The sequence below is a fragment of the Panicum virgatum genome, chromosome 9K, assembly GCF_016808335.1.
Source record: "Panicum virgatum strain AP13 chromosome 9K, P.virgatum_v5, whole genome shotgun sequence".
Lineage (NCBI taxonomy): Eukaryota > Viridiplantae > Streptophyta > Magnoliopsida > Poales > Poaceae > Panicum > Panicum virgatum.
In genome coordinates, this window is record NC_053144.1 from 26,684,161 (window position 1) to 26,708,191 (window position 24,031).

Consider the following 24,031-nt stretch of genomic DNA (forward strand, 5'->3'; position numbering starts at 1 on the left):
TACAAATCCGACCATCAGAGCAAGCTATCAGCTCCTGCATGAGCGTATGAAAGATGAGCGTCAAGACTAGTGGTAGGAGTTATTGCTAACAAATTTCACCAAGTGTTGGTGTACATTTATGTGCCGGTTGCTTATGCTTGGAAATGAGAGGAGAATGCACCCCAAAAGCAAGGTGACACCTCGTTGATCTGATGCAACAACTTCTCGATGGATCAGACATGTTCACGAGGATCTACGGGACCACCAGAGCACCCAAACCAACTTAAGATAAGCCCATACCCATGTATATAAAAGGGGGCCCACCTAGCTGCCTTTTGACCAAAGACTGAGCCAAACGGGGCCAGCCCACGGTCGGCTGACCATCATGGTCGGCCAACCATGTGGTAGCGGCCCACGGGCCCCACCGACTCTCAGTGACTCGTGGCGTCGTGTGGTTGTCTATCCATGGCGGTTTGGCTCACTTCCCGGGCAAGAGGCAGGTGGTTCCCTCCTATAAATACAAGGGGAGGGGGCTCAAATGAGAACACACACAACACACCACACTCCACACCATCTTCTCTTGAGTTCTGACTTGAGTGAGAGTTGTCTTAGGGAGTTTAGGAGTAGAGGTACTCAGGAGGGGTGCCAGTAATGGCGCTCTTCTCCAATTTATACCTCTACAAGAGAGTGTGGAGAAGTCAGGGGGAGTGCCGGGCTTGTCAGCACTCTTTTCTCCGCTTGTACCTCAACGGATGCTTATTCGGTTGTAAATGTTCGAGACCTTCTTATTTAGACTTAGGGTTTAGTTGCAAGTTATTTCTTCTGCCTTATCTTAGTTGAGTGTATGCTTAGAGTAGCATTTGACTCTACAGTTGGGCTCCAGATAGAAAAGGATAACCTTGATCGCCTCTAGAGTTAGTAGGGAATAGCGTAGACTATATCACTCAATTGTCTGATAGTCCCACGGTTTGTAGAGGTAATCCTCCACGTTCGGATATTGGATAGAGCATTATTATTGGAGCTATCAGCTTGTTTAAGCCAGTCAAAACCAGTAGCTCGAAGTATAACGATGAAGTATGTCTTCCTCTAAACATAGATTCTAAATCTTAGGAAGTCCTCTCTGTCATATCCCTCCTACACCAGTGTGTGTGTCTTTGGATGAACTTGAACCCGTAGATAGTGTACTCACGTTCCTTAGTGGATACGATACCCTGGAATACTCCTGGGTGAAAGCTACAGCGGTATCTGTGCGCTTGCGGATTTTATTCGTGGTGTTACAAGGTACCAACAGCGCGGGGGAGACCGGGACTGGCGGATCCAGTGGGGGCGCGGTGGAGGCCGGGACCGGCGGATCCAGTTGGGGAGCGAGCGCGGCGGTGGCTTAGACGCGGGTGAGGCGGCGGGCGTGGGCGAGGCCGCAACCAGTGGTGGCGGTGCGGATCCGACGCATGGATGGGCTCGCCGAGCCCATGATGGGCTCGGCGGGCTTTCTCTTTTTTTTAATTTTTTTATTTGATTTAACGAGGTGGGCGTCTAACCGCCTCGGAAAATGTCACATTTACCGTGACGTTGGCTCCGAGGCGGTTGGGGTTGCCCGCCTCGGAAAATTATTTTCAACCGCCTCGAAAAGGTTTTTTATAGTAGTGGATGAGCCATGTCTCTAGAGGCTTCCTGTCCGCGCAGGCGATGCAGAGAGATTCTAGCTGCGGCATGATGAAGGTGAGGTTTGGAGCACCTCGGTGGTACTATGTCACCCTCGACAGCAAAGCAAACTCAGATCCTTGGGGAGTCCAGTGATGGTGGTGGAGAGACCCGTGCGCTTTAAGGTGGTGTCCGAAAGTGTTGTGTGGTAGTGGATGTCGTGATGCCCCCATGTGTTGAGTTGAGGCCTAGGTCCTTGTCCCAATCCAACCTGGGTGAGGAGTTGTCTCGGAGTTCCTGGATTTGGCATATTTTTTGGTGTTTGGGGTGCATGGTGTCGCAATGGTAGTTCGGAGAGGCATCTTGCGTGGCGGTGGCTCTTTTGGTGTGGTGCCATGGGCTCCTCTACTGAATTCTACTAATGTACGGCCGGAGTTGGGAGATCGGCGATCGTATTTGTGTGATATGAGGATGACAACGGCGTGGTGGAGAAGTCGTGGTGGCCACTTGGCTCTGAGCGGACTGTGACGGCCAACAACTGGTCAGGTGCGGGACATCGTGTTATGGTCCTAGACCTCCGAATCACAATAGCAAGAATATTTGAGTTTATGGATACAATCTTGGAGAGGAATTAGGTAGGGGATAGGAAGAACTAGGGTTAGGGAAGCAATAACAGCAATAGGGGGAGTTCTTCACGGAAAGAAGAAGACAGAGGGTTCAATTCATGTTCAATGCCCTCCTCTAGCTTTCCTCCTTGCCTTATGTACACTGGCCTTAGTTTCCAGTTGTTGGGCTGAGGCCTGCTCCTAGGCCTACTCCTATGTAGTATCACGGCCCATCGCCTAGTATGTGACATTCCCCTCCGCTTGAAATGTGGCTTGCCCTTAAGCCGCGCCAAATCTTCAGCATATCTGCAAATGAGAGAGGAAAAGTAAACAACCACCGGATCAAGACCTTGAGTAATCGCAACAATCCTCATTTGCTTGCAGACGAAGGAAGCAGTGAGGTTCATCTGGAACAACTCGCCATTTTTTGTAGCATGCTCCACAACTAGCCAACCATTATCCAGCTTATCAAGGAAAATGAAGATCAGGTGCTCCAGTATAGTAATATAGCACTCAGATACCAGCAATTGAAGTTCCTTGACCCTCCTGCTGATCACCTTGGCAATCAGAAATTTTAGCAAGCAAGTATTGCTCTTGACCACTAGTTTTGCATTGCTATGAGTCTGCAACTTCCCAACATTTCCTTTTAGTTGTACACACCAAAAAACACCGGACAAGAATGTGCTCCCAGCAGAAACAATTAATCTCAAGGCCACAACACTCTTGGCAAGCTCCAATAGTAGTGAACCAAGTCCAAAGCCAGTACCACCACCAACAGCATTGAACCTGTCCAGTATGCATACTATGGTATTGATCTTGACTTCACTCAACCAAATGGAATTAAGAACAACTACTATAAGATATGTTCTATCCCATTGAGATAGTTGCTCAAACCCTTGTAATAGACACACACTAACTATGTAGCCAAGCACAAGAAGCTCTCTAATTCCATCAGTGCAACTTCATCTTGCACTTACTGACTGAATAACAAAACATTATTGGCAATGACTTTTCCGACTGCATAACCAATATCTGACAATTGAAGGATGGCCAAGGTAATGGTCTGAGCACAGTGTTACTGTCCCTCTGAAGGTGTGGCCAAAGTGTCCATACAATCTGAGTAGTAAAATCACACTCATGCCATGCAATCTGAGTAGTAAAATCACACTCATGCCTAAGGTCAACTAACTCTCCCTTGAAACTAGGGCCATCTAGACAAATCACTGACCATGGGGGTATTAGCACAATGTCAATTTTTTTAGGATTCCAAACAGATGGCCCTTGTCCCTTGGCTAAAGTAGCAGGTGGCGGACTCTGAGCAATCATTCTCCCAAACACCTTCTCGGCATCACGAATAACACCAATTGAGCATTCAGGGATGGTGTTGGTGATGTACCTGATCTGATTACACTCAAATGAGTTGCCCTTGTTGGTGTCCAATATGGAATCCATTGTTGGTGCTGCGGAGTTGATTACGGGCACTATTGGCATGATGGTTCTCTGAATTTGCGTTGAGCACATGATGGGTGATCTGCTTGGGAACCAATCCTCTGCACTCAAAGCAGTTGTTGCTTGTGTGGATGTCAACGTGGAACTTGTGACTCCATCTTTAGCACTTGATGAAGACTGGGCATGGGTGGGCGCTGGTGCCATTGGCGATGTGCCCCGGCCAATGGTCAGAGTAGCGGCGGGCGTGGTCGGCGCTATGGTCGGAGCCGAGGATGCCGCAAGCTTCCTCTCGAGTTGCTTCAGCCAATTCATCGATGTCTTGGTGATGCAGTGGTCTCGAGTGTGAAGAATGCCACGCACATAATCGTTCTTATCAGCCATGTACTCGGCCACCATGATGTGAAGAACGCTTTGCTTCAGGCTTGTAAAGCATTCCGTCGATCCCTTGTGGATGTGTCACCGGCAGCAAAGGAGGCTGGGGATGCGTCCTTGGAGGTCAGTGGAGTTGTCTTCGAGGGTGAGTGGTGCACAGAACGCTAGTCGTCATGGCGGCCGCGGTTGGAGGCGAAGGAGCCATCGATGAGCGCGCGTTGGTGCCGATAATGCCAGACGTCGTGGCACCCGCTGGTGTAGGTGAAGGAGCCGTCTGTGCGTGCGCGTCGGTGCTGCCAACGCCAGCCATCGTGGTGCCCGCGGGTGACGGCGAAGAAGCTGACGCACCGGTGGTGGCGACCTGCACCGTGGTCGGACTAGAGGGCACCGATGCTGTGCTTGAGGACGGGGGTGCCCCCTTGGATGGAGGGGAGGACGTGACGAGCATGGGGGTGGTACTCATCCTTGCAAGCCTCTCCTCCATCTTCTGTAACAACCCATCCATCCTCTTCGAGAGGGCATCAATGGTGGCAGATGCCGGGTCGGTGGTGGTGAAAGGTGGTAGAGCACTCCCAAATGCAGAAGCTCTTGGATCTAATCTGGCGAACAAAATGGTGGAATCAGAAGAACTCGCAATTTGGAGAAAATTTTGGGGGATTCCGAAGAACCTAACTCTGATTACCAATTGTTATGGTCATAGATCTCCGAATCACAATAGCAAGAGTATTTGAGTTTATGGATACAATCTTGGATGCACTCCTCCAGCTTTCCTTCATGTCTTATGTACACTGGCCTTAGTTTCCAGTAGTTGGGCTGAGGTTTGCTCCTAGGCCCACTTCTATGCAGTATCACGGCCCATCACTTAGTACATGACACATCGTCGGGGACGACGGCGCTCATGAGATGGGCTGCTTGTCTGCCTCTTTTTGGGTAGTGGTGGCGCGGCGTGGTATTTTTGTATGGAGTCGAATTTGAATTGCATAACTATGTTGACGACCCAATCCAATCGGTTGTTGTTTGAGGCAAGTTCAAGAGGAGTTGTGTGGTCTTTTTGGCCGGTGGTAGTGTTGTTGTTGGTTGTTGTGGTACCTAGTCTATTTTTTTTAATATAATCGGCATCTCTTCTGCCTGGCTTGTTTCAAAAAAAATATTTTTTGTTAGATTCTGGCTAGCTTGGTACTACCAACTCGGTGATCAAAATAGTGCTAATTGCCATTGACCCTTCGTTTCTATAGAATGTTGATGGCCGAAATAATACCAAATCGATAGCCAACTGTAGGGTGTTGGCGACTGTGCGTTCATAGAGGAGGCGTAAGCTACTTTAAGTAACCAATATAATAGAGGGCAGAGGGATTAGTGAAAAAACGGTACACTGCAAAGTAACAATTCTTTAACAACAACATTTGAGAAATCATTGAAAAGCTTTCTTACAATCCCAAGCAATGGCCCGATCGGACCATATATTATTTTGAATGGAAATTTGAAACGTGGGGCATCCAAAGTAATTAATTAAGCACTCTCACTCCCATGGAACCGAACGGCGGATGTTCGACTCTTAGAATGGGAGGTGGCTGGCGTGTGGCCCTAACCAAAGAATGCCTTCAAGAAGTCGAGGACTTTCTCAACATCTTCCAGCAGGATACCCCTCGCAGCGTCCAATGCCCTGAAACGATCAGCCCAAGCAGCAAGGAGAGGAGTCCTCTCCGCGTCCAGGACCCTGACGCCAATCATCTTCTCAAACACATTGAACCAAGCGACGTAGCCCCCGAGCACAATGTCCACAATCCAAGCTTTGTCTCCACCAAAGTAATCCTTCCCCTTGGAGCAATCCTGGAAGGCTCCTTCAAGTGTCTCCAAGGCCGCAATGGCCTGCGCCGCTCCGTCCACCTTCTCCTCGATCCTTTGGGCGAACAACATGGTTCACCAAGCAGACCCAACCTATAATGTGCGAAGCACAGAAACAAAGAAGCTACATTTTTGAGCTCCCTATTTATTGATCCAAGGATAAATTGTTAGCTGATGCAGTATATATACCACCTTGTCATCCACATAAGCAGCCAGAAGCGGGCCGTGGCACGCTCAGACGGTTCGGCAGGTAGAATTGGATAGCCGGCGGCTCCGAAGACTTCGTCAATATACTGCACGATGACCTGCGACTCACAGATGGGCTTGCCATCATGGAGGAGCATGTACAGGCACCTTCTGGTGAACAGGATTCGAGCGGATGAGGAGCTCGCTCTTATTCTTGACGTCCTCCTCGACGTACTCGTAGGTCAGGCCCTTCAGATTAAGCATAAGCCGCCCTCTGATCACAAAGGGGCTAGTTCACAAGCCCAGCAGTTTCAGCTCGCCGTCTGAAGCCATTGGCAAACTCTTGATCTTGATTAGGGTGACGCGATACATAGCTGGAAGATGAATGAAGAAAAACAATGCTGTGTTTACAGAACGCTCAGGTTGTTTTTTGTTCTGTCTTCCCTATGCAAAGATCAGATCGTCTACGGGGTTATTTATAGAGGTGAGCTGGTGTTGTGTTTGTTGCATCGGAAGGTTCAAAATAAAAGAAACGAAAAGTAGTTTGTTGTTAGGTGTGGCTGCTGCTTTCCTTAGGATAAACGATGGGTGGTGGCTGTAGATTGTAATGTCGATTACGTGTAGTTGGTTGGACCTGGTATTGTGTTTGAACGGATTCTACATTTTGGAGGAATATAATTGGTTTCATCATTTTTTTTAAAGTATAGTTGGTAATGCTAGAGATGCTTTATGCACGAATTATTGTGCTAAACGAGTAGGAGAACTATGTCGTCGAGGTAGTATCGTGTTTCGTACATCGGAGTTCCAAAAAAAAAAAGACAGAAGTATTGTGTTAGGTGTGCCTGCTGCTTTTTCCTTGAGACAAACGAGTTGTGGAGGCTGCGATTTGTAATTTCCAGTACGCGCAGTAGGTAGCTGGTTTTGTGTTTGTATAGCTTCTGCTTCTTGGTATAATATAGATTTCTTTTACTTCTTTCCAGAATTTTTAAGACACATATGGTTGGTCATTTACTATCCTGCGCTATTTTTGTAAAGTGTTATGACCAACATGGCATTATTACGTTGATTAGATGATGTGCAAACTTCTATAGTATTTGTATTGATATTTTTTTGTTGTCAGATCTTTTTTCCGGTAGCTCAGGGAGACTCCTAGATTATTCCTTTTTTTTGCCAATTGGCGCAGTTTTGAAATCACTCATCGGTTCTCCTAAATGTACTTGATTGGAGTACAAATTTGTTTTTGTAAAGAGAAGTAGCAGCCACGCTTACAATAAGATCAGACATCTTTGTTCAGGAAAATGAAAAACAAGTGGAGAAGTATTTTTCAGCAGGATAGCAGCCATGTGTTTCAGTTCGCACGCATAGAACAATAGATACCTTAGTATACCACTCCGGTAAGAAAGACTAACTCAATAAGTACAATAATGTTTATAAGATGACGTATCACACTACTATAGAATTACGCACTCCAAACGCCACATCACCACCGGTTTAAACCGAATCGGTGCTGATAGTTCGTATCACCGCCGACCGGCGGTGATGAGTGTGACGGGATCATCACCGCCGGGTCGTATCACGATCCGGCGGTGATATATTTTTTTATTCTCCTCTCAATCATCCTCTACCACTTATGTCTAATGATCCCTCCTCCGTCAACAGCCCCTTCCTTCTCCCCGTCAGCCCTCTTACTCCCTCTTCCGCAGACCCCCTCCCTCACTCCATCCGCTGCTGACCCATTCTTACCCCTCCACCAGCCCTCTCCCTCCCTCGACCGCCGACGACCCTCTTCGTTCCTCAATTCCAAGTCATTCCTCGCCGCCCCCCGCCCCCCCCCCCCCCTTCCAGTCGCCCCTCACCTCGTGCCTGAGGCGAGCAGTGGCGGGAGGGAGAGGCACAGCAGTGGTGGCGATGAGATCTGGGGCGCCGGTGGTGACAAGATCCAGTACGCTTCCCCTCTCTCTCTCTAATATTTTCTAGGGCCATAATATCCTGACAGTTGCCTCTATCCTCCGGCAATACGACATTTTGGTCCAACACCCGACTCCCAATTCACCAAACCAGATGATGATATAGTCAATAGTATATCACTACTACAAAAACGATTTGTAGCAACGCTCTAATTTTTTCAGGCCGGGTCAAAATGTAACTCATTGTTACAAATGGAGCGGGGTTATTGTAGCTTTTGACCTGCCAATAAAAATACATTTCTAGGAGTGGGTGATGGCTAATGACCCCCATTTGGAGGGACGGGTGTTGGCGTCACCCGCCCCTAAAACAAAGCATTTCTATGGGCGGGTGACGTCATCACCAGCCCCTAAAAATGGTGACATTTCTAGAGGCAGCCCCTAAAAATGGTGACATTTCTAGAGGCGGGTGATGACATGGCTCGTCCAAACTGTTGAGTATTTTAATGATGCGAATAAATCCGCAAGCGCACGGATACCGTTGTAGCTTTCATTCGTGAGTATTCAATGGTATCGTATCCACATGAAACATGTGTGCATTAACTCCTAACTTAGTCGGTCCAAAGACACACCAGGATATGTGGTGATGATGGAGAGGATTACTGTGGTAGCACTAAGGATGAGTTAAAGGTTGATCTCTCGAGCAGAATACTCGCTTCGGCCACCGGCTTACCCCTAAAATGATCCGGAGACTTCGGCCAACGACTCTACGCTATATCCGAACGTGGAGAATTATGAAGGACCGACACGGCTGTCACCACCTGCAACCTACCTCTAAACCGTGGGATATAAGGCAAACGAAGGTAACATTTAGCCTAGACACTAAGTCCACGCTACTAGATACTAGTGCAGTCTAACTATGTCTGACTTCTCGTAGCAAACTACAGCACTTCCTATAGATACGGAGCGACGAACCCGCGAGTAAGATAACTGAACTCACTCATATGAAAGTACTATGCAAGATAATAATCATAAATACTAACTTACTCATACCAGAGGAAGCCAGCATCCATAGGGGTACAAGACCGGAGAAGACCGCCGACAGATCCGGCGCTTCCCCGAACTACTCCTTACCCTCCTCCTATTCTAAGCACTACCTAAGCAGCACTTCGAAGTGGAGCACAAGTTCTACATCTTGGTGGTGTGTTGAATGTGGGGCTCTCTACATCCTTATATAGCCCTCTCAAATGTGCATCCTCAGGTAAGTTTCCGAGGTGGTACCATCCAGAATCAGAGTAGGGAATGTGATGGGAGTCTCCTGGAGAAAGTTGGGCCCGATTGGGCCCAGTAGGGGTCGGCCAACCTCTTTCTGAGGCTGTTTGAGCTCATCTTTGGTTGGTGCACTCCTTTGTGGATCCTTATGTGGATCATGGGGTGCACGGGCTGAAGTTGAGTTGGCATGTTATGTGGGCCTTGTTGACGCTCGCTAATGACTCATTTCAAGCATCATCTTGAGCCTAAAATTATGAGAATAAAGCCTCATACCTACATATGTTATCCAGAAAGAGCCAATTTTATATTTTCTTTTATAAATATTGCTATATTGGAATTTAGACAGAAATGCAGGTGAAATAGGCCTCAAACGTCAAGATACAAATCCGACCATCAGAACAAGCTATCAGCTTCTGCATGAGCACATGAAAGACGAGCGTCAACACTAGTGGTAGGAGTTATTGCTAACAAATTCCACAAAAGTGTTAGTGTACATTTGTGTGCAGGATGCTTATGCCTGGAAATGAGAGGAGAATACAACCCAAAAGCAAGGTGACACGTCGTCGATCCGAGGCAACAACTTCTCGATGAATCAGATGCGTTCACGAGGATCTAAGGGCCCACGAGAGTGTCCAAACCACCTCAAGACAAGCCATGTCCCACATACATAACATGAGGGCCCACCTAGCAGCGTCCAGACCAAGATTTGGGCCGATAGGACACAGCCCATGGCCGGCCGACCATGACGGTCGGCCGACCATGTGGTGGCGGCCCACGGGCCCCACCGCCTCTCTGTGCACACGTGGTGTCTTGTGGTTGGTCCTCCATGGCGGTTTGGGTCGATTCCGGGCGAATGGCTGGTGGTTCCCTCCTATAAATAGTAGGGGAGGGGGTGAGAATTAGAACACATCCCACACACTTCACACATGAACTCTCTTCTCATAGGTGATGTAAGTGTGTATATTTCATCAAAAAAAAACTGTAGCTCGACACTATAGGACTATTTGGCTGGAATATTTTTTCTTTTTTAATTTTATGTTTCTTATTCTTTTTGGATTTTTTTTTTATTTTTTGGATATAGATTTGTAGGGGCCGGTCACGCCATGACCCGCCCCCTAAAAATCATTTCTAGGGGCGGGCGCGTTATCTGGCCCTAAAAATAGTATTTTTTAGCTGCGAGAATTAGGGACGGGTACCGCACCTGCCCCTAAAAATACGTTTTTAATATTCACCCCTAAAAATACTTTTTGTAGTAGTGTATACAAGACTACCAGGAAGCTATAAATAATGTCAGTTTGAATCCTTAATTACCACCTAAACTAAATTTTATAAATTTTTGTGTTGCTCCACTAATAAGTTTTGGCCCACCTTGTGTGATGTAGCTGAACTAAAAATAGCCCGAAAGAGTCATCAGCACTCCATTGAAAATTATAAGTGTAGTGATGGTAGAACATGGCCCCGTTAGGCCATAGTTTATAATTTTGATGATTGTGTGGCAACATAATTAATGGGACTAATAAGTTTGTAAGATCATATTTGTAGGATTTATAGGTCCCATGGATGACGTCTAAAATTATATCTAAGATGTCCAATTCGCTATCAAGATGTCCAAATCATATTGAAAAGTAGAGATAGAATATATTTGAAGTATATATCCAACGGACAGCCGCAACGAGTTGGACAAAACCAGTAGGAATGCATCCACCAATTAAACCGATGACTAAGAATAACAGGTCGGTGCAAAGTTGTGATCAATTAAAGCAAACACAGAGGCACCGGTTAAACCGATGGCCTTGGATTTGAGAGAGTCAGTGCATTGGACAGTGCATATGGAGCTCAAGAGAAGAAATGTCAGTAGCGCCGGTTAAACCGACGATACCAATAAGAGCGTTGGTGCATATTGGTGAAGGCATTGTCCAAGAGAGAATGTCAAGGATGATCGGACAAAGCTTTCAAGACCGGTTAAATCGACATAGTGTCGGTGCAACTGTATGTGCATCAACGACAGCATTCTGAGTCTGATAGAAGTCCAACTATTATGAGAAAGGTTTACTGTGACCAATTTAACCGAAGCTTTGTGCATTGAGAGCCCAACGATTTGCAACGGCTCTATTGAGTGGTTGGGCTATGTATATGCCTCACCACGCGTCAGTTGATGCTGCTGGAGTTCAGAGAAGTTACACACACTAGAGAAGATCTCCAAGCCATACAAGAGTCAATTGATCACATCTTTAGTTCTCTAGCACACTTTTGAGAGTGTTAGTGCTAGGTTAGATCTTAATAAGTGAGTGAGAGAGCAAGATGTTGCCGACTTGTGAGCTGGTTCTACAGTGAACCACACTTGTATCTTGGTATGCCGGCTCCTTAGAGCTTTGGTGGCTCGCCGACGAGTCTACGACCTTCCGGTTTAGTGTGGAGTGACGTCAACGGCTTTGTGCGGAAAGAGACTTGATAGACGAGAAGCGATACTCTTGATTGAGCACTTCAACAATGTGGACTAGTGGTGGCTTAGTGTCTACTGATACCATGGGATACATCCTTACGTCAAGAGTTTGCTTCTTTTCATCCCACTCTTTAAGAGTTTGCTTCTTTTCATCCCACTCTTTAGGTTTCCACATTTCAATATTGTAACTTTGTATGCCTTTACATTCTTAGTGTAGTATCTTCCTAAGATTAGTTATAGGTTGTAAAATTCTTTTGGGGTCACATTAGAAGAATCATAGTTGCATACATAGATAACATGATCTAGTTTATATTTTGTACATTTTAGTTGGAGCCATTGGCTAAGGTTTTTAGTTTGCCTAATTTACCCGCTCCCTCTTAGGTTACGAGCACCCGATTTGTTTCAGTAACTCCTAAATTCTCAGCGAACAAAAAACCATGATCCTATCACTTACAATTGTGCTCTGTTTGATATTATGAGTTCAACAACGTAGTAGAGTCGATTGATAATCATATCGAAGCGGCATTTACGCCGGAAGAGGGGGGATGCATGTGATTGAAAAAACAACAAAGTCAAGATAATTACAAATATATATTTTTATTCAATATTATTTTTTCCACATCATCCTGAGCAAGATCGAAAGAAATGGTATGCATCGATGCATAGTTGCATACCGATATGATACCCTCTTGTCATCACTCAAAGCAAGCATATATACATGATTGAGAAAGAAATTAAACAATGATCGAAATGAACTGAAGCATCATCTATCAGTGTTTGGGCTGACGGCCAATATAATGCAACCCACTGATCGTCACTCCCGCGCAACAACGATGAGCTGCCTGCCGACGTTCCGCCCCTGGAAGATCCCCACGAGCGCGGCCGGCGCGCCATGGAGCCCTTCCACGACGTCCTCCACGTATGTCACTCTGCCGTCACGGAGGTAGCCGGCCATCTCCTCCTCGAACCAGCGGTAGTAGGGGCCGTCGGCGAGGTAGTCGGCGACGTTGAACCCCTCCATGCGGATGCGCTTGGCGACGAGCAACGGCAGGTTGCGCATGCGCACCCCGGCGGCCGGGTCGTCAAGGTTGTACTGCGACACCATCCCGCACACGGCGACGCGGCCGCGCGTCCGCATGCAGAGCAGCGCTGCATCCAGCGTCGCGCCGCCCACGTTGTCGAAGTAGATGTCGATGCCCTCCGGGAAGCACCGGCTCAGCGCGGCGCCCAGGTCGGGCTCCTTCCTGTAGTTGATGGCGTCGTCGAAGCCGAGCTTGCCCTTGAGGAGGCTCACCTTCTCGTCGGAGCCGACGCTGCCGACGACGTAGCAGCCGGCGAGCTTGGCCAGCTGGCCGACGATCTGGCCAACAGCACCGAACGCCGCTGAGACGAAGAAGGTGTCGCCTTTCTTGGGCTTGCACACGTCGAACAGCCCAGCGAACGCAGTGAGGCCCGACATGCCTGCATATGTATGGCGTGTCCCAAAGCAATTTCACATACAGTTAAGCCGTACTCGATCAGGTAGGTAGCTAGAGTGGTGTAGTAGAGATGGAAAATAAAGGAAGAAAAGCTAATTATTAAGTGAACGGAATCGATCAATGGCGCCCAAAAATGGGGGTAGGGAGAAGAGAAGAGCTCATCACCGAGAACGCCTGTGTAGTAGGAAAGCGGCAGCTCGGGGTGGTTGATCCTGACGAGCGACGCCGGCTCAGAGATGAGCGTGTACTCCTCCCACCCGCTCATCCCCCACACGAGATCGCCGGCATGGTAATCCGGGTGTGTGGAGTCAATCACCATGCTAACGCCAAAGTTGGTCAAAGCCTGCAGCGACGTTAAATTATAATAAATAGCGTGAGAAATTTGACGAACCAAATGCAAATAAGGCCATACAAACAAACTACAATGCAAGTTACGTACCTCGCCTAGGACGAAGTCATTGACGACGGTGACGGGGTCGTCGCGCTTAGACATGCGGCCGCGCATCCAGGCGTCGCAGGAGAGGTAGAGGTTCTTCAGCCGCACGGCGGGCGCCTGGAGCCCCTGCGGCACGGCGAGGTGCACGGTGCCGTCGACGACCTCCATGTCGTCCTCGGCGGGGTAACCCGTCACGTAGCGCTTCAGCAGCACCTTCCGGTTCCTCACCTCCGCCATTGCTGCTGCTTGCAGTTTCCTCCGGTCCGGTGAACTTCACGAGAGGTGTCTGGAGATATATATTGTTACTTGTTAGCTGCTGCCTGCAATGTCTCTCTATATATATTGGTATACCAACTGGCAACTGATCGACCCAAACGTTGTTATACATGCATGTATGGGTCCAACAAAATGTTTAAGGGCCGGTGGCTAAACCGGCCTGTTATAAATTTGTAAAGTGCAGCAGCCGCGAGATCACCGGCCGGCTACTGCCACCATACAGGCATGACGACTTCGTGGCACAAGTGATCATTCATACCGTACCACCACCTGATCAACTATATAATAAACCCCAGCAGTTTTCTAACAATTCTCATTTGTCAGCACCCGCAGCACTTTGATGCTACTGGCTCAGGAGATCAAAGGTATCCCAAGAGGTGGTGATTAGGTTGCACAACTCTTCAAAACAAAATAAATTAACTAACAAGTTTACCCTAATTTAATCATGTATATATAGTGGAAGATGCTTAATTAGGTGCTATATTGCTTAAAGACAGAGAATCTTGTCACATCGTTAAGCACACATTTTTATAAAAAAAATTGGTCCCTACAATGCAGTTAAACTAGTGCTTACATATGTTCAACCACATTGTTAGCACACATTAATAAGCACCACTGCTAGAAGAAGAACCGTCCGTATTATATTGTCGACTCATATCCAGCTGCCTGCCATTCACTAATTCAGAGTAATCATTAACTATAACCCACTACTAGAAATGGGTTCGTGCGCTCTAGCAGAAAACCGCATTAGAAATGCATTTCTAGTGGCAGATTTCTTAAGGAATAGCCACTAGAAATGGAGATATTTCTACTAGTCATTCTCGTATACGAAACCACCATTGGAAATTGAGTCAATAGTTGATTCTCTCCTCTTCAACACGATTCAAGGTGATTACAAGCTAACTTTATCTTTTTTTCATAAAACTTTAATATAAATTTGATATAGTGTTTTTGTTATGAATAATTTATTTACAATTTTTAGCAATAATGTACATTTTTAGAACTTAGATCTATTTCTACCTACTTAATTACTACAACTACTTCATGTTTGAACTACGTGTGTTGTAAAAATAATCTTCAAAATACAAACAAACATATGGGAGAGCACATTCATGCAATTGAAGACCATTTATAATTTGTAAGAAAAAATTGAAATGACTGTAAATCTATCTCTAAAAAATCAAATTGAGGTAATGGATTGCTTCATTTGGTGTTCTTTTGTTCATAGTCAACTCTCTCCTCTCTAGCAATATTCAAGCTGATGAACATCTAACATTCCTTTTGCGTGCAACTTTAATACATCCTTGATATAGTATGTTTTTTGTTAAAAAAAATTAACTAAAAGGCAATAGTACTCGTTATATATATATATATATATATATATATATATATATATATATATATATATATATATATATATATATATATGTGTGTGTGTGTGTATGTATGCATATTTATTGGAATTACTTCATATTTGACATGTGCTTTGTAAAAATGATCATTAAATTACAAAAAAAAATATGAGAGCGCATTCAAACATTTCCATAACATGTGCAAATATTTAAGAAAAGTTTGAATGTTTGTATACATTATACTCGCATTTTCTAAAGCACTTTGTAAATTCTAAAATTCAACAATACCTAAATACATCCTAATGGAATCTTGAAAATATTTTCACAAATATATCAACTTGAGTTAACTGTGTGTGAGAGAGCATGCCTTGATCGTGCCTCTACTGAGTGGCACTCAAGGGTGCTCTTTTCAAGCTAGCCGCACGTAGAGACATGGCCAAGCAATGCTAACGGGAGTCTCCATAGAAATGATGAACTTCCCAAGGGTACCAAGCCTACGAGGAGGGATATGACAGTGGGCAACGCTGTGGAGATCGACCATGCACAGACACGAACTCCGATCCTCAATGGTAGCAAGTCCACAATGAGGGACGATGATGACCAACATGGTGGATGGAGAGGCTTCCTTAGACACATGTGATGCAATAATTTAGGGATATGATATGAAATTTTTAGGTATTTGAATCTATGGTTTTGAATATTTTGAGAATTTGGTGGATCACACTGATGCTGCATGTGTGCGAATTTGAGTGTTGCTTATTTAGGGATTTCATGGTATTGGGCTTTTGGGGAAGCTCTAGTCCTTGGGTTTCGGGTTCATCACAAATTGTTTGATTCCCTACCTTTTACATTCTAAGTGACACTAAAATTCATTGTGCATCGGCATTAAGAAGGAATTTCCATGAAATTAGCGCTAGTTTAGATAATATATAGTCTAAAATGTTTGTAGTAATAATCATACCAAAATCAATGGTCAAAATGTCGCAAATTTCCACAATATTAGCACTAATAATTTCCATGCAACCTTTGTTTCTATAAGATTTTGATGGTCAAAATCATACCGAATCGATAGCCAACTATAGGGCATAGGTGTGTACAATCATAGAGGAGCGTGTGCATGCGTCCATTTGTATGTTGGAGTTCCATTATGAATGAAAAAGCTACTTTTGTATGTGATCAATATAATAGAGGGTAGAGGGGTAAGTGAAAAAAGAGGTACATTACAAAGTGACAATTCTTTTACAATAATGTTTGAGAAATCAATGAAAAACTTCTTTACAATCCCAAGCAATGGCCCGATGGGACCATATATTATTTTGAATGGAAATTTTAAACATGAGTGAAGGACCGAACAGGCGACCAGAGGGGGGTGAATGGGAGCCTCAAATCCGATTTTGAAAAACCGGAGAGAAAAAGTCCCTAAAGCACCCGAACCACCCACCCGAACCACCTCAAACAGTAAGTATCAGTACCGCATAGCTCAAGACAGCTATCGGCACTAGGAATTCTCACACACCGAAGCCGGAACACACACACGGAAGCAAAACGGTGAAAAGCTTACACTGACGCACACACGCACAAGCGCACGAAAGTAACTAGGAGCAAAACCACTGGAAAGAACGCATATCAAGAACTTGAGCAAAAAGGGTTAGTGCACAAGTAAAACAAAAGCTAGAAGAATTGGAAATAAAACTAACAAGCACTTATCCTAATTAATTTTTGTTTTGTTTTTCCTTTTAACTTAGACATAACAAAAGCTATTGAAAAACTCCTAAGTAAGCATGGAAGATTTAACTCAGATTAGCAAGAACAAAAAGATCTATTCTAAACAAGTGTGCATAAAATAAATAACCCAAAGCAACAGAGTTTAGAAGCAAATAATAGGAGGAAACTAATCTAAGCAAGATAGCAGAAAATGAGCGTGAGAGGATAGAAAATAGCAACCTGCGGTCGGCCTGATGCTGGGGCTGTGTGCCTTGTCCTCGTGGGCCGCACGCCGTGCTGCAGCTTGCTGATGGCGCTGCCTGCTGCTGGCCTTGCCGGCCGCCCTTCCTGGCCGCTGCTGGGTGGGCTCGTCTGCCCTCAGCGCCGTCGCCAGCTGATGCCGAGGATGCCTTCTCCTCAAGCGCTGCGAGTCTGGCTGAAGCCGCGCGCCCCCACCAAGGCACCGCTCGTCCAGCGCGTCACCGGGCGCCGCTGGGAGCCGTGCGCCTGGCCGCCCGCCACGCGTAGAGCCCCGCCTGGGCCCTGTGCTGCATGCGCGCTGCCCAGCAGGGCAGAGAGCAGAGGCCGCCGCCGCCTGCCCCCAAGCGCTGCACGCCGCTAGAGCACCTGCGCACGAACAGAACAAAGGAAACCAAAAATCCAGCCACAAGGAACCACAAAGATGCACGAAATTGAATCCAATCAACACCTCGGAGGGCACAAGGAGGAGAGGGCCTCCTTTCCCATTCAATTTCAGTACCAAAATTCAAGAATCCATGGAGAAATTCTAACCCTAGAGAGAGGAGAGGGAAGGGGAAGAAGGGAGTAGCCAAGAACGGGAGGAGGGGGCGACGGGATTTTTTTTTCTGTCCGACGCAAGGAGGGGCGCCCCCATCCATCCACCTCTTATCCTCTCAATCTTTCCGCTAAATTACCAAAATATACTTATGCTATTAATTACACCAGCCCACGCAGGGGCAATTTAGTCCATCTGTCGAAAAAAACATCAGACGGACACGGCTCCTCTTCGACTTCCATTCGCCTCGAAGTAAGCTCGGAGATGACGCCACGTGCCCTCCGCCCGAACTTTGACCGCACCAAGTTCGTCCCCGGTTTTGCGGCCGAAACAGGAAAACCAACCACAGGTGATGGTTTTGAGGCCCAAATCATCGAAACCGTCCATCTCCGCTTGGCCGCCACACGACCTCTCTGATGTCGGTACGTGTCGAACCTCCCTCCGCGCCTTGACGCCTTCGAGTCGTTCACGCGCACCCGCCGCACGGCCCGCCTATTTGACTAGCCATCGTCCTCGCCGACTCAGCCCACGTCACCGCATCATTCCTTCATGCTTTCTTGTCGATCCGTGCACCATGTGGGTCGTCCGTGACTCCACCTGGCTTCTTCGGGTCCCTCGGCTCAAGTCTACTCGCGTTCTTCTCCTAATCTTTCACTTGGCCTTCACCTCGCGCCGTCGACCGCCACGTCGCACTCTGCACCTGCACTTCACAACCAAAGCAACTATCAACACACAACCGTTGTCAATCACTCATCACACCGGGGTGACCACCCCTTTTCCTCAATGAGACATCCAAAGTAATTAAGCACTCTCGCTCCCATAGAACAGAACAGCGGGTGTCCCACTCTTAGACTGGGTGGTAGCTTGCGTGTGGCCCTATGCAAAGAATGCCTTCAAGAAGTCGAGGACTCCATCAACATCTTCCAGCAGGATACCCCTTGCAGCATCCAATGCCCTGAAACGATCAGCCCAAGCAGCAAGGAGAGGAGTCCTCTCCACGTCCTTGACCCTGACGCCAATCATCTTCTCAAACACATTGAACCAAGCGAGGTAGCCCCCGAGCACAATATCTAAAATCCCAGCTTTGTCTCCACCAAAGTAATCCTTCCCCTTGGAGCAATCCTGGAAGGCTCCTTCAAGTGTCTCCAAGGCCGCAATGGCCTGCGCCGCACCATCCACCTTCTCCTTGATCCTTTGGGCGAACAACATGGTTCGCCAAGCAGACACAACCTATAATGTGGGAAGCACAGAAACAAGAATCCTTTGAGCCCCCTGTTCAATCTAATTTTTCACTGCAAACTGATGCAATAAACTTATTACCTTGTCATCTGTAACGAACATGGCACCATTTATGCCATTTCGAGTGATTTTAGTGATCGAATGACAACACAACACTTGGACTAATATGATTGTTAAGATGATCATTCTCAGACTTTTAGGTTCAAGTGATGACAAAGAGAAAGAGAAAATAGGCGTAGCAAGGCCCGAAGGGCAGCCCCTACGGGGGTTCCGCTACCCGGTTAGCGGACGGGGGTCGAGGGGGAGCCGCCCCTCGCGGATCTCAGGGCAGCGCCCTGAAAGCTCTTCGGATCAGGAGCACCGGAAGAACCGACGCCAGGGGCACCGGTGCATCCGACGCTTGTCGGAAGAACCGACGCTACGATGTTTGGTGCAGGAGGAAATCGAAGCCAAGTCAGCCTACAGGCACCGGTTGAACCGACGGGTCAAAATGGGGCATCGGTGCATTGGCCGTCCTTTGTACCAGAGGCGATGTCAGTGCCCAGGAGAAGTGTCTTCAGCACCGGTTCAACCGATGGGGCATCGGTGCATACCACCGGTGTAATGACGTTAGCGTCCAGGAGAAGATTCCTTCAGCACCGGTTGAACCGGTGAGGCATCGGTGCAAAGCATCGGTTCAACCGGTGGTCTCTGCGTCAGTCGTCAGGAGTCCAACGGCTACTTCGTGTTATGAGTGACCGGATGAACCGACGCTACCCTGCCAAGAGGCATCGGTTCTTCCTGGTGGTACACAGATTTTCAGCTAACCGTTGGAGCAACGGCTACAAGACTTGGTGGCCTATATATACGCCTCACCCCGGCCATTTGAAGCTTGCTGGAGTTGCTGAACATCCCACACACACCCAAGAACATCTCCAAGCCATACAAAAGCATCAAGATCATATCCTTAGCCCTTAGCACACTTTGAGAGTGTTGTGTAAAGGATTAGCTCTTAGTGAGTGAGTTTGCAAGGCTTAGAGCCTTTGTGCTGTGGTTCATTAGTGAACCAAAACAAGAGCTTGGTGCGCCGGCACCTTGGAGCGTGGAGCTCGCCGGCAATGTCATCGACCCTCCGACTTGGTGTGGAGCGGCGACGACACCTTTGTGCGGGGGACGTGGAGACCCCCATCCTTTGTGGAGAAACTCCTTAGTGGAACCCGGGGCCAAGGTGACCGTGATTGTGTTCACGGAAGAGACTTGGTGGCCGAGTAGCAATACTCTTAGTGAGTGCTACAACAACGTGGATGTAGGTGTGCCTTTGTGGCTAACCGAACCACGGGATAAACACCCGCGTCAAGAGTTTGCTATCTCCTATCCCGCTCTTTAAGCTTCCGCATTTCATTCTAGTAATTTGTATGCCTTTACTTTCATAGAATAGTTTCTTGATAGGAAAGGCTATAGGTTGCTAAACTCTTTTGGGATAGGAGTTTTACACTAGAACAACCTAGTTGCACATCTAGATAGCTTGTTTTAGTTTAAGCTTTGTGCAAACTAGTTGGAGCCATAGGTCTAAGTTTTTATTAGTGCCTAATTCACCCCCTCCCCCTCTTAGGCTAGAGCACCCGATCACTTTCATCATCCACTTAAGGGGCCCAGAAGCGGGCTGTCGAACGATCGTAAGCATCGGACCGGACTACGGGAGGGTCGGATGGCCAGCAGCACCAAGACTTCGTCAATACTCCCTCCGTTCTAAATTAGAAGACATTCCAACAATCTTGTAGAGTCCAAGTTTTTTATGTTTGACCAAATTTATATAATAGAATAATGACATTTATTATATAAACTAAGTATCATTAGATTCTTTATTAGTTATATTTTTATAGTACATCAATTTGATATCATAATTTTTTATATTTCTCTCTATAATCTTGGTCAAACTTGAGATTGTTTTGACTCTCCAAGATTTTTGGGATATCTTATAATTTGAAACGGATGGAGTATATTGTAGGATTACCTGCTACTCGCAGATAGGCTTGCCATTGTGGAGAAGCACAGGACCTTCTTGTGAACAGGATTCGAGCTGAGGAGCTCGCTCTTATTCTTGACGTCCTCCTCAACGTACTCGTAGCTCAGGCCGTTCAGATTGAGCATAAGCCGCACTCTGATCACAAAGGGGCTTGTCCACAAGCCCAGCAGCTTCAGCTCGCCATCTGACGCCATTGGCAAACTCTTGCTCTGGAGTAGGATGAGGCTAGCTTCAAGATGAATGAAGAAACAATAATGCAGTGTCTACAGAACGTTCAGGTTCTTTTTTGTTCTGTTTTCCCTATGCAAGGATCATATTGGCTGCAAGGTTATATATATTGGTGAGCCATTATCGTGTTTGTTACATCGGAAGCTTCAGAATGAAAAAAAAAGAAGGAAAAGTGTGCGTTGTTAGGTGCGGCTGCTTCTTTCCTTAAGATGATAAGGGGTGGCGGCTGCAGTTTGAAATGTTGAGTCCGTGTAGTAGGTTGGAACTGCTGTATTGTGTCTGAACGGCTTCTACATCTTGGTGTAATGAGGTGTTTTCACATAGTGGGCTGCAAATCCCGTTGTGAATATTACTAGTACTTGTGGATGTGCGTGGTGTGTGTTTTCCAGGTGCGCCTAAAGAAAAGCTTCGCTTGGCAATTGATTGAGCGAGTATGTGTAGGCCCTGTTCGCTTTTCTTTTCCCGGTTCGTTTTGGCTTATTTCTTCTCACATGGTACTATTAAATCAGCCGAAATCAGCCGGCTTTTGGATCAGCCGATTCTGAACTGTGTGACACCAGATCCAATTTGAATGTGGTCCAGTAGTGGCTTATGAGGTGCCGCGCACTAGCCACTCCGGCCTGCTAGTAGCGCGTGGGCCGCTGCTCCTCCTGGGCCGTGTGCGTGCCGCAGCAAGCGAGCGCTGCTGCACGCTCCGAGCGCTCGCGTGCACTGGCTGCAAGCGCCGCCGCTCGCCCCTGCCTGCTCCTGGCAGCCGAGTGTGCCGGCCGCCGCCACTGGGCGCTGGCCACGCAAGCCGCCGCCCACTGCCTAGGCGAGCACGCGCGCTTACCTGCGCAGCTGGTCCCGCTCCGCTGGATGAGCGCCACGCGCCGCGTGACACCAGATCTGCTCAAGAACAGAAGGAAGAAAGGAGAAGAAATAAAACCGAATCCGAAACTTAAATCTTAAATTACTTCCTCAAATCTCCATGAATCAAAACCAAACTTGAGCCAAAGATCTCTGACTACTTGACCCAGCAGATCCAACAAAAAGATTCCAAAAATATCAAGTAAATCTCGCGAATCGAAAAACACTCGAAATCACCCGAAAATCGGTGAAAAAAAATAAAAACACTCGACAGCATAAGATTAAACACGAACATGATTTTTGATTACTCTACGAGATCCGATTACAAGAAACTCCTAGTCTAATCAAAGCATCGATGACAAAAAAACAAATCTCAAACAAAAAGCCAAATCTCTCTAACTAAAGTCTAAATCTCATACAAAAGAGAGGACCTCCAAACGAGAGACAACCAAAAAATATGCCCAGAGGTGGGTTCTCTCAACCAGCCCACTCTCTATATATAGACATACCGGCTAAAGATCAAAGGGACCGTATCCTATGAAAACCAACTAGGCTGTGCAAATTTTGGAAACTACAATCAAGACCATAGGATTCTAATCTGAGGTCATAGAGTGTAGGTGGACTAATTTTGCACTTAAAACCCCACACTCCTCCCATTGTAATAGTTCTTTTTGCAACTAACCCCCAAGCTACATGACTGTCGTAACGTCTCCAGGAGCCGTCACAGGAGGCTGCTCGGTCCATGCCCAGGCGCCGCCGGCCTCCGCCATGCCCTAGGGCTCAAGCGTCGCCGCCCTCCACCACCGTTGCTGTCGCCCTCCGCCGCCGCTGCCGTCGCCCTCCTCCGTCGCGCCCAGGCCGAAGAGAGAGGGAAGCCGGCCGATGGTCCATGGCAACGCGTCTGTTCGTGAAGTTCATGGCGTCGCAGCCGCCGGAGTCCATGGCGTCGCGACCAGCAGGCGCAGCAGCCCGAAGCGTCGCCTCCCGCGCTACCCATGGACTACCTCGAAATCGAGGCCAACCAGCTAAGGTAGCCCCCGGCGTGGCAAGCCAAGGTCTCGGCTCGGCGAAGGGTATGACAGGTGAAGGGCTCGGCTATGGCTACGTCGGCGTCGTTCGAAGGCTAGGGATGGCGGCGGCGTTCCTAGGAGATGAACGGACGGACAAAGGGACGGACGGATGAATGAACGAAACGTTACGGCAGTCAGGGAGCTTGGGGATTAGTTGTAAAAAGAACGATTACAATGAGATGAGTGGGGGGTTTTAAGTGCAAAATTAGTCCACCTACACCCTATGCCCTCAGATTAGAATCCGGTGGTCTTGATTGTAGTTTCCAAAATTTGCACAACCTAGTTGGTTTTCATAGGATAAGGTGGCAAGATCAAAACGTCCTCCATTAAACATACAACCCAAATACTCCTTAGGGATAAAACCGTCAAGCTTTTTACCAGAGTCCCGGACAGAGATGCCGCCTTCACAACTTCACTTCGCCTCGACGCTAGCTTCGCGATAACTCCACGTGCCCTCCGCAACTGCCATCTAACCGCACGGGACGCCACCCCCCACCCCCCCCCCCCCCGAATTTTGAGGCCCAAATCAGTAAAATTGCTGCCTCTGATGTCAACGTGTGTCCAACCTCCCGCCAAGTGCCACGACGCCTTCAAGATCTTTCTAGCTCCCACCGCATGGGCAGCCTACTCGAACTTGCCATCGCGTTCCTCCCTGACTTGGCCGACGCCATCTTCATCACCATGTACTCTTGCTCTTCCGTGCACCATGTGGACCGCCCATGACTCCGTCCGGACTCCTCGGGTCCCTCAGTCCAAGCCTACTCGCGTTCACCCTTAACTGCCCTTGGTCCATCGACATGAACCTTTCGCTTGACCATCACCTCATGTCGTTGACCGCCACATCGCATCCTACGCCTGCATATCACGAGCCAAGAGATATATCAAATCCACATAACGTTGTC

At 47.4% G+C, this 24,031-nt stretch overlaps 2 protein-coding genes and 1 pseudogene across 2 annotated transcripts; all 3 read right to left on the minus strand.

Annotated features, from left to right (window-relative positions):
* Positions 1–5,421: 5,421 nt before the first annotated feature.
* Positions 5,422–6,509, minus strand: LOC120648644 (annotated as a pseudogene).
* A 5,762-nt stretch (positions 6,510–12,271) lies between these two features.
* On the minus strand, positions 12,272–17,818 carry LOC120651040 (2-alkenal reductase (NADP(+)-dependent)-like). The gene is made up of 4 exons (XM_039928371.1): positions 17,183–17,818; positions 13,614–13,896; positions 13,340–13,517; positions 12,272–13,157 (listed from the first exon to the last, which is right to left on the minus strand). Exons 2-4 carry the CDS (start codon positions 13,845–13,847, stop codon positions 12,511–12,513), a joined length of 1,059 nt encoding a protein of 352 aa, XP_039784305.1. The 5' UTR covers positions 13,848–13,896; positions 17,183–17,818; the 3' UTR covers positions 12,272–12,510.
* Positions 17,635–19,080, minus strand: LOC120651041 (probable glutathione S-transferase GSTU6). The gene has a single exon (XM_039928372.1). The coding sequence runs from the start codon at positions 18,945–18,947 to the stop codon at positions 18,615–18,617; it is 333 nt and encodes a 110-aa protein (XP_039784306.1). The 5' UTR covers positions 18,948–19,080; the 3' UTR covers positions 17,635–18,614.
* Between the last annotated feature and the right edge of the window lie 4,951 nt (positions 19,081–24,031).